Genomic DNA, 10,137 nt, shown 5'->3' with positions numbered 1-10,137 from the left:
AGGCCTGAACATGGATCAGCTGAATGAAAAACTCACAGATTCAGATGTCCTAGAGGTAAGAAATGAGTAACATACTGTATATAAACAGAGATGTAAACATGAAAATGACATGATGACATTTCACCTGCCTCCCTCTTGACTCTCATCCAAACCTCCTCCCTGTTTCAGTGTAACACAAGTGTAGCAGGAGGTGCTGATCTGAAAAAACACCAATGGGCTGAATGTGTGATTGTGTTAAGTTTTTGTTCTCCTTAAAAAAACATTTTAATTGTCAAAAAGGACCTACAATACCTACATATGGACATGCTGGGTTTTGATATACCTATCTTAACAACTATTGGATGGATTCCCATGGAATTTGTTACATGCATTTATGGTTTTCTGCAGAAGGAGTTGTAATAACTTAAGTGATCCCTGGTCACATCCCTGGGTATTCGGTGACCTGGCGATTCTATTGGACCATTCAGCTCAAAGCACTGCTGTGTACAGCTTCACAGAGCCAGTGGCATGGGTGTAGACTCTTCTTTAATATGCCGAGAAATGTCTGCAGCTGCTCCTACAGCGACTATTTTGTGTTTTCCTGAGACCAATTTGACTACATGGAAATGGGCTGGTTGTTCTGCAGGGTTAGAGTTTGATTTCTAACAAACGACAACAGCCAGTTGAGCTGCTGGATAGCACTAAAGATAAATAGTGCTGTCAGCACTGCTGAATGGATTAGTTTTAAGGTAATTACTGTATTTAAAAACTACCCTCTGGTACAGTAGCTTCAGCATCTAAAGAGAGAGTTATTTTGATAACAGGTTTGACGAGGGAGTGATGCTGGCTGCCTTAGTAAATGCACAGTTACCAAGTTCAAATAAGGTAAAGTTTATGATGATAGAGTTAGTAGCATGGCTGTAGGCTATTTCTATTCCACAGTGTTAAATGAGACAGATGTATTTTGCCATAGCTCATGTTTCCCCTCACAGTTTGCACCACTCTGTGAATTTCATTTGGCTGAGGAGAGACTTTGTCAGGTTGAAGTATGTTCTGAACAATATTAAGTCTCATTGAATTAATTGCACATACATAACAGCCACCGCACTGCATTCAGCATAATTCAATTCTGTTTATAATTTTCTCCCAGGGCTGGATGAATCAAACACACAGCTACAACCCTGAGACTTTCCACCCTTCCATCACACACACTGTCTATGTCACACTGGAGGGCAGCAGACTGCGCCTGGCATACCCACGTGCCAACATTTCCCGCTGGCCAACATTCAACGAGACACAACACGAGGCTGTGTTTTTGCATTCACGCACTTACCAGCTGGCTAATTGTAAGGTTAGTTTGTCTTTCTTTCTGCTAGAGCAGGCAAGTCCCTCAGAGGGAGAGAGGAAGGCAAGATGACCTCATGCTTGAACTCTTCACTCTCTCCTCTCTACACCCACTATGTCATCGACACAGAGGTGAAAGACCAGAGGGATTACGACTGAAGTGATGATGCTCTGAATAAACTTGACCTTTACACTATTTCAGTTGTATACTGAGGCAGGTTACAGTAGCTTCCAGTGGAGTGATAGAATAAAACTAACGCACTCTCTAATAAATGTGGGGAGTGCTTTGGCAATAGTGACCTGACTACACTATTTCTGCCTGCTGGCATCTCTTAGAGAAAGAAAATACACATAAAAAGAAAGTGATATTTTGGCCTATCACTCCTTCCTGTTCATTTTAATCCCAGGTGTCTCTGTTGCCTTCTGGTTTGGCCCATAAAAGGATGTGGAACAAAAAGTACCCCATCTGCATTATTCTGGCAGAGGAGGAGATAGTGGAAGAGAATCTGGCTGAAGGGCAGGAGGAGGAAGAAACGGCAGAGAAATACACTGTGTTGGACCCCCAGCTTCCTGTCACGCTCTACCTGTTTGGCCGCACAGGAAGAGAGAAGGAGGAATGGTTCCAGCACTTCCTGTCTGTTTCCAGGGCTGCAGCCAAGAGCAGTGTGAGCAGTGAGGAGACCACAGGTATCAACATGTCATTGGTCATGGTGATCTGGGACAATTAAGTTGATGGAAACAATGTATAAAGAGAGTAAACTGAAAGTATGACATGTCTGTCTTTTCTCTGTCACTCAGAAACATTATCTGGTGGAGATGCTGTTAAAGAAAACACAGAGGAGGCGACTGATTTGCCAGTAGCTATGAAAGTGAGAACACCACTGGACTACAGCACCTACATGATTCAATTAATTGGCTCAGAGAGTTGCAACCCCACCCCCAGCCCCTGTCACAGTGACAAGGAAAGCCCCATGACCCACAAGAAGGTCAGTAAGCAACATTTTTATTTAGCTTTTAAATCTATATTCGTGTTTAGCATCACCACATCAGAGGTTGTAAGCTGATGTAAACTTTCAACTGTCTACCGCTAACACTACGCATATTAGCTTGGGTGGTTTGTGATTGGGATTTAGAGACAGCCTCGCTGAATGAAATAGATGAAGATCAGCATGAGAGTCACTGAAAATTGGGCTTGGTGTAGAAATGTCAAAAATGTATATCTAGCATCTCAGGTCATATGACCTCAAAAATAATGCTTGAGCCAACATTTATGCCTTCCAGTGACTTATTTCTCTGAATTTGTTTGCAGAGTCACAATGAAGAGCATGGATCTGTGAGTCAAGTTGGAGCTGAGTCCAGTGCAGGTAGTGGGGCAGCAGGGTGTTCTGCAGACAGTCAGCCCACCTGGGTGAACTCCCTAGTGGGGAGGATCTTCTGGGACTTTCTCCGGGAGAAGTACTGGACCGATCAGGTGGCACACAAGATCCAGAAGAAACTCAGTAAGATCAAGGTGAGGGGAGACGAGGATGGTAATTTATTTTTGAGGTTAGTCAGAAAGTGAGTTCTTGGTTGATTAGTTTAACTAATGCTCTTTGTTGTGCTTTTCACATTCACACATCATCAACACATCAACAATGTCATAATGACTAATGAGGTGGGAGCACTGGAGGCACTGCGACATGCCATTACACATTTCTTCCTCTCCTTTTTGACATGCACAGTCCGTTTTACTCTCCCTCACACACAAATACACACAAACATGCTCTTTGGAGGCTTTCATTGCTTGGACACTTTATAGGGGTCATTAGCTATGTGTTTGTTTAACCCAAATTTAAACTGGAAGGCTATAAGTATGACATGAATGCAGCATTTTCACCAGGTGTTGTTTGTCTCATTATAGTTGCCGTACTTCATGAATGAGCTGACTCTGGCTGAGCTGGACATGGGCACCTGCCTACCCCAGGTCCTCAGCACCTCCAAACCTACCCTGGACCGTAGAGGTAAAGTACTGTATGTGTATATGTGTCATGATTTTGCATGCATACACTTGTACTCTTTGCTTTGCTCTTTGATAATCATTTTCATTTTTGTACCATTACAGATGTGAAGGAGTTATTTAGTAAGGTTTACCAAACAGCCTCTGCACAGATCTCAGTCACATTCCCACAGTCAGCTCAAGCTATGAAGGCATTAGCAATCCTCTTAGCCTTTACTAAGCTCCACCAACAATAACATGCCTTGACAATAACATCCTCTGTGCCAGCCAGGCTCAAGAGAGGTTGGCTTGGCCTCCAAACCAAACTTGAGATCAACCTGCTGCTCCTAATGCTAAAATCTGAACCCTTAAATGCTACCTGTTAGCTTTTCTCTGTCTCTCCCTATATCTCTAAGGCCTGTGGCTGGAGCTGGAGCTGATGTACACAGGCTGCCTTCAAATGACCCTGGAGACTAAGATGAACCTGTGTAAGCTGGGTAAAGAGGGAGAGGACCTGGCTCACAATATTCCAGAGTCCAAACAAGTAGGGTGAGGCCTGTCTCAGTCTCAAGTTCCTCTGTAGACACACAAATGTGAACATGCGTGTGTGTATTAGAAGAAATTTATTTTCTAAGAGTTGTACTTTGCATTCAGAGGTACCACTGGTGTGTTTTGTTTTTTTTTAGTTCTACGCCCAGGATGTGTATACTGGCTGATAGTGATGAAGAGTCATCCAGTGCAGGCTCATCTGACGAGGAGGAAGTCCCTCCATCTGAGCCACAGGGATCTTGGAGCGATAAGAGCACAGTGGCAGCAGCTGATGGGTAAATTAGCAACTTATTGGCATTTTCTATGCCAATAGGGCACAGAATTGCACTTTAAACATTTTGACTTCTGTTTGGATACTATTTAGTCGTGTAACAGCAGATGTGTAAAATGTTGAAAAGGTACCTTTTATGTTTTTGTAGAAATAAAAAATATTATTGGACTAGTAGGTACTGGGTATGTAAAACATGCCAACTAGTACTGCAGTGAATTTGCTCTAATTCAGAGAGTTCATTTTGTACTATTGCCTCTATTTTTCCCCAGACACACAGGTTGCAGGACAAGTAGGAAAATCCTGAGACTTGTGGACAAGATAGCAAAGTCCAAGTACTTCCAGAAAGCCACAGAAAATGAGTACATCAGGAAGAAAATAGCTGAGGTGTCCAACGTGCCTTTGTTGCTCAGCGTAGAGGTCCTGGAGCTCTCTGGTACTCTGGCCATCAATGTCCCACCTCCTCCTGCTGACAGGATATGGTACTGAAATTCTTTGGTCCCTTTGTCATTTCCTACCAGAGATTCAAAGTGCAGTGTTGTGAGATCATTTATTTCTTTGTTTCTCATGCAGTCTTTATCTCTTTTTTTTTCTTGTTCTATCCTTTCAGGTACAGTTTCCGGGTGCCTCCCAGGTTAGACCTTCATGTGCGTCCCATGCTCGGGGAGAGGGAAGTCACCTTCACTCATGTCACTGAATGGATAGAGAAAAAACTACAGTGGGAGTTCCAGGTCAGTTCATCTGTGAATTTGTTTGAATCTGTAGTGAAATACAGCAGACAATTTCCCAACTTTAATCACTGGACTGATTATTAAACATGACTTTGTTGTTTTTTGCTGCTCAACAGAAAGTTTTTGTCATGCCCAATATGGACGATCTATATCTGCCCCTGATGACATCTGGCCTGGAAACCCCAGCTGCATCCCACCACTCTTCAATCCAATCCACATCCCAACAGTCTTCCACTGAGTCCCAGGAGTAGGTGTCAGAGTAGGGACCCCTTTGAGCCCACACATGGGATACTCTTGTTGCAAACATGGCGAATTGTGCAGCTAATGGATTCTGTGGCCGTTTGGGTTCGATGTGACCAGGGCAGTATAAAGTAGATGCCTCCTGAAGGCACTTGAATATGGCGGTAACTTCAAGCCTCTGGGAATGGTGCTACAGTGCCCCCTTTTGGGAAGAAAGCTGAACTCTACCCAACACCCTGACACCGGTGAGAGCACATACTGTAAGACACTGGATTTCCATAGTTGAATTTGTTTTTTAATGCTCAAGCAGATGGATGACTGAAGCCACCACAGTGCATGTTATTTCTGAGCAGTGTTAATACGCTCATGGATTTATCCGTGAATAATAAAAACCTGTTCAAAACATCTGCATCATCTGTTGAAATTAAACTGCAAACAAATAGGTAGATGATGCAGTTAAAGCACAAACATGCATCTGCTGCATTTATATATCACCACAGCTAATGTACAGCACAGTGTACTTATAAGTCAGCTTTATTATAGTGGATAAATATAATACATATTTTCAGGCCTCTTGCTGAGGTTCTGAAAGTGTCTTCTGGGCATCCTTCTTCACTGGCCCCTGCAGGTGAACCAGAGGTCAAAGGTTAAAATAGTGCATGATCACTTTACTCAGTCAAATGCACAAACTATTCTTCATCACTTTCTAATGTTCAGATTTGAGCATACACCAAACTTTTCTCACACTCACCATAAATGCCCTCTTCTCCTGGACAGTCTGGAAATGACCATGACCAAATTTGGAACTGGTGTCAATGAACTTGAGCTCAATGGCTTCCCTAGACTTGCGAGATGTGTGCACGAGCAATGACTGGGAGGGGAAACAAAGATGTTCACTTACTATACCTATCCTGCAGCAGTGCACAAGGAGCTTACTTTTTTAATTTGGGATGTTGTGTTCAACTTACAGACTCAGAATCCAACAGAAATTAAATTTAGGCTTTCATAATCACACTGTACCTTTCTCAGGGTGAGGACGCGTTTCGTAGTCCCAACCACGCAGCCTTTCAGCATGATGAAGTCATTATTCACTTCACCATAGTGGGGGAAGCCTCCCTACAGGGACAATACAGAGACAGCATGGAAGTAAAGATAACAAGTGAAGGAACTGTAAACGAGGACTGTTATGGAAGAAATGTGTCATTTTTTATTAGCACATTATAGGCACAGCACTAGCAGAATTTAGATCAAATTAATGTGTTCCATTCTACCATGGGGGTGATGGTCTTCTGGCTGATGTCATAACTGGTGGAGGCATTGTTCCGGACCACCTTTCCATCCTGGATGTGAACACCCCTACCAATACGATAGATCTGAGGACACAAATAGGGAAATGAGAAACTCCAGTATGGACACACTGGACCTTATGATATACAGTACCTGTCTACATGTACCTATGTTAACTTCCTTATGATTTATCAATAAAAACCCATTTGTGGTTTTGTAGGTGAAGCTGAACCTTCAACAATTAGCTAACCTTCTTGTTGAGCTCAGTACGGTGGTGATAGCCTTTCTGACCAGCTCGTGCTATAGTGAAGTCCACACGGGCCGGATGCCAAGCTCCAATACAGGCCACCTTCCTCAGTCCCTTGTGAGTCTTTCTGGGGAGCTTCTTTGTGTGCCAGCGGCTCGTCACACCTATCAGCCCAAAGAGAAAGAAATGACTCTGAGTACATTTATGTAAGTCTTGAATGTCTAATGTCTACAATTAGCAGCATGTTTCCTACCTTTGAAGCCACGACCCCTGGTGACACCAATGACATCAATCATCTCATCCTGGGAGAAGACGGCAGAGACGGGCACAGCCTTCTCCAGGCGTTCCTTTGCCCAGTCCACCTTGTCTGAGACACTACCCCCATTTAGCTGCACCTCCATGATGTGGGCTTTCTTCTGCTTAATGGGCAGCAATCGCATCTGAAAACAGAAAACAAAAACCTGGGAAGCTCATAAACTGCAACCGAAAGGAGTCCAAAAATCTAAACTTTTCTGAATAACAAAAAAAAAATAAAATAAAATAAAAATCTTGATTTGAACTTAGCATGTTTACAAAACATCCCGAACCCTGTCTTCTATTATTCAGCATGCGATTATTCTTGAGCTGTCAGTAATAACAAATGGTAATTTCCACAACCTTAACATTGGAAAGCACATTTTAATTATATCTTCACAGCTTAAGTCAAAGGAAGTACAGACTAAGATTGATCTTAGTAGTGTGAATCTTTATATTCTTTGCTACCACGATACAGGTTTTCCCTTGACATATCCTGAGTGAGCAGCCGAGCTCTGCTCTGAAAATTATTTTTAAACTGCTATTTGAAACCGCACCCGCCAGTGCGTCGTGGTCAGAGTTGTTTGGCTCTTGTCAGCCAAGAGGTTTTAGGATGTGGCATCTTTTCTTTCTTTTACATGTGGTCAGGTGAATAATTCAGACTCCTCTGCTCTTTTGCAAGGGAGACATTAAGAGAAGGGGATGTAGTGAATAGTTGTCATTTCAGACTAGTCAATGAAATCTGACTGATGTGATATGAGACCAAAATTGTTATATTTCAAAAAGCTGGACTGTGCTTTGTGGTGGTTTAGCAGCATAAAGGACAGCAGTTTATCAAGTAAGTCACTGAACATTGTGTTAAGAAACACAGGCATACCTGGGAGTGAACAATTACCCTGATGACCGAACAGAATTTCTTCATCTGAGCAAAATCCTTGTCCAGCTGTTTCTTTCCTGTCTCATCCTGCCACTTCTTACTGTACTTGGTGAAAGCCTTCTTCTTGCTCTTGTACCTGAAACATAAAAAAAATTCTATTTACTAACGTGACATTGTAACAGGGATACTAAGTGTGTGGTCACTTGGCTGTACATGCAGAGGAGCGATGTATAATCAGACATACCAGTTTTTGTAGAATCTGCGTTTGCACTCATCACTGAGATGCTCAGCAAAGATGGTTTTTAGGGAACGTAACCCACGGACTGTTTGAATGTATCCCACAACTCCCACTACAATGACAGGGGGTGTTTCAATGATGGTGACAGCCTCTACCTCCTCTCGTTTTGACTGCTCTGAGGGAGAAACATGGAAAATATCCTTCTGCTGAGAAACTTTAACTGTCAGTATCCAGTAACGCTAAATCAAGCAACGCATTTTAACAGCAAATATGCACGTTTCCAAACCATATTAAAAATTACAGTACAGTATATGAGACTTACATGATTGAGCTACTAAAACACTCCGTTCTGAACACCCAGTAACAATGTAATAGTGTTATAACATCTCATACTAGTTCTTCCAGGAGGTAAACATTAAACAGGATACATTCTAACACCTGACCTTCTAAGGCCCCTTCCATTCATTTTTCTATGCTGTTTAAAAATGAATTACCCAGTAATAACTACCACCTTCCAAACAGCATGAATCACTCAAAGGTTTATGTTTATCTTCAGTTCCAGCTGTACATACTGAGGCCTACGCGGTGCATCTCCCTGAGGGTGTGGGTCATGCCAGCCTTGTATCCCAGGAAGGCGGTGAGGTGGACAGGTTGACTGGGGTCATCTTTGGGCCATGTGCGCACCCTCCCCCTGTGCTTCTTGCTTCGTTTGTGGGGCAGAAACCCCATGTGTCCATGTCGGGGCGCATGGAATTTGCGATGAGACTAAAAAAAGACAAAACCAGCACGTGATCAGTAGTTAGTAACATAAAACACATAACTCAAGAATTTAAACATACCGGTACAGTGTTTCTAACATTAATATCCTGACAATTTGTCTGGTGACATACAGCGGAGCTAACACACACATTATGACATGAACACACCACTGGTATATAAGACAAACTGAAATATCAGGTTGTATGGTTTTGACATGTGGACATTTTAATGCTGGCAGACATAGTGATGTGATATGTGGCAATGTAGAAAAATGTATTGATGGATTTCACTACCACGGTAAATCTAGAAGAAACAAATGAGTCTATACTCAGTGCACTTGTTGTTCTTTGTTCTGTTTTGAGCTGTTTTTGACCTCATTTCCAAAAATTCTTCAGCACGATAAAAACCTCTGCTACCAAGTGGTAAAGCAGCAGAAAGTAGTTATATAATAATATCAAAAGTAGGAATAATATAAAACAGGGCATCAAAGTGATATCATCCATTCAAATCTCATAATCTCCGGGCCTGTTGTCTTCCAGTTCAGCCCATGTGTCTGTACTTTCTGCAACGACTTCTGAGTCACGTTTAGTGTAATGTGACTCAGAAATCCAGACGAGCTAATAAAAGACAGCTCATACGATGGGCATATGTATTTTTTTTTTAAGTCATTATTTCAGTATTTGACTCATGGCAGCCATTACAAGTTAACTCTTCAAAATACTTCATTTATCCTTATTAGGTTGCCAAACACACACAGAAATCACACAACCATGCTGACATGTAAAAGACAAAAAAAAAAACACACCACTGAATCCTTTGTAGTAGTAAAGGACCAATGAAAAACATGGAGCACTGACCATGTCCGCACACTGTCCGATGAGAGATAGAAAGAGAGAGGAACCAGTGCTGATGTAAGGCTCATACATAAGATGATACACAGTGTAAGAGCTCTAATTTGGTGTTTGACCCAGTTGAGGAGTCATATTCGCTTTCAAACAAAGTAATTGCTGCCAAGTTCTGACCAGAGAAGCTAGGAGGAGCGAAGATGGTAAAGTCAGGGGTCTGAGGTGGAGGGGAGGCCAGTGGACAGGAAGCATATAACCAAGAAAGGAGAGAGAAAGGAAGTTTTCATGGTCATGTGGCCAACAATCACCTGATGTGGTCCAGAACCGATACATTCTATCTCTATCTCTTCTTTGAGATAGCAATAATATTAAAGCTAGTGGTAGGGAACCTGGGGTAGGGCTTCCTCATGTTGCTCAACTCAACTCAACTCAACTTTATTTATATAGCGCTTTACCACAGTCACGGCTGACCAAAGCGCATAACATACTGTACAATACAAATCT

General features: G+C 42.3%; 2 protein-coding genes across 2 annotated transcripts in view; one reads left to right on the top strand and one right to left on the bottom strand.

The window, feature by feature from the left end:
• Nucleotides 1-5,430, top strand: part of LOC109969495 (testis-expressed protein 2-like) — a 10,013-nt gene extending 4,583 nt beyond the window's left edge. Inside the window, exons 3-13 of the mRNA XM_020616414.1 lie at nt 3-55; nt 1,130-1,330; nt 1,731-2,010; nt 2,122-2,309; nt 2,633-2,833; nt 3,224-3,323; nt 3,715-3,847; nt 3,985-4,122; nt 4,388-4,597; nt 4,726-4,846; nt 4,963-5,430. Coding sequence (XP_020472070.1) covers nt 3-55; nt 1,130-1,330; nt 1,731-2,010; nt 2,122-2,309; nt 2,633-2,833; nt 3,224-3,323; nt 3,715-3,847; nt 3,985-4,122; nt 4,388-4,597; nt 4,726-4,846; nt 4,963-5,097 — 1,760 coding nt within the window. The 3' untranslated portion in view covers nt 5,098-5,430. The remainder of the gene's footprint in view (nt 1-2; nt 56-1,129; nt 1,331-1,730; nt 2,011-2,121; nt 2,310-2,632; nt 2,834-3,223; nt 3,324-3,714; nt 3,848-3,984; nt 4,123-4,387; nt 4,598-4,725; nt 4,847-4,962) is intronic.
• Nucleotides 5,428-9,667, bottom strand: LOC109969448 (60S ribosomal protein L3-like). The gene is made up of 10 exons (XM_020616336.1): nt 9,646-9,667; nt 8,602-8,794; nt 8,036-8,204; nt 7,792-7,927; nt 6,874-7,060; nt 6,624-6,784; nt 6,358-6,459; nt 6,107-6,202; nt 5,838-5,957; nt 5,428-5,708 (listed from the first exon to the last, which is right to left on the bottom strand). Exons 1-10 carry the CDS (start codon nt 9,646-9,648, stop codon nt 5,652-5,654), a joined length of 1,224 nt encoding a protein of 407 aa, XP_020471992.1. The 5' UTR covers nt 9,649-9,667; the 3' UTR covers nt 5,428-5,651.
• Nucleotides 9,668-10,137: the final 470 nt, after the last annotated feature.

This window comes from Monopterus albus, unplaced genomic scaffold (assembly GCF_001952655.1).
Source record: "Monopterus albus unplaced genomic scaffold, M_albus_1.0 scaffold174.1, whole genome shotgun sequence".
NCBI lineage: Eukaryota > Metazoa > Chordata > Actinopteri > Synbranchiformes > Synbranchidae > Monopterus > Monopterus albus.
This window is presented reverse-complemented; position numbering and strand designations above follow the sequence as displayed.

Coding starts and splice junctions, on each gene's coding strand:
- LOC109969448 (XM_020616336.1), bottom strand. Junction 6,460..6,623: donor GTACTGAGCTCAACAAGAAG/GTTAGCTAATTG, acceptor TTGTGTCCTCAG/ATCTATCGTATTGGTAGGGG. Junction 5,709..5,837: donor AGGAGAAGAGGGCATTTATG/GTGAGTGTGAGA, acceptor GTTCACCTGCAG/GGGCCAGTGAAGAAGGATGC.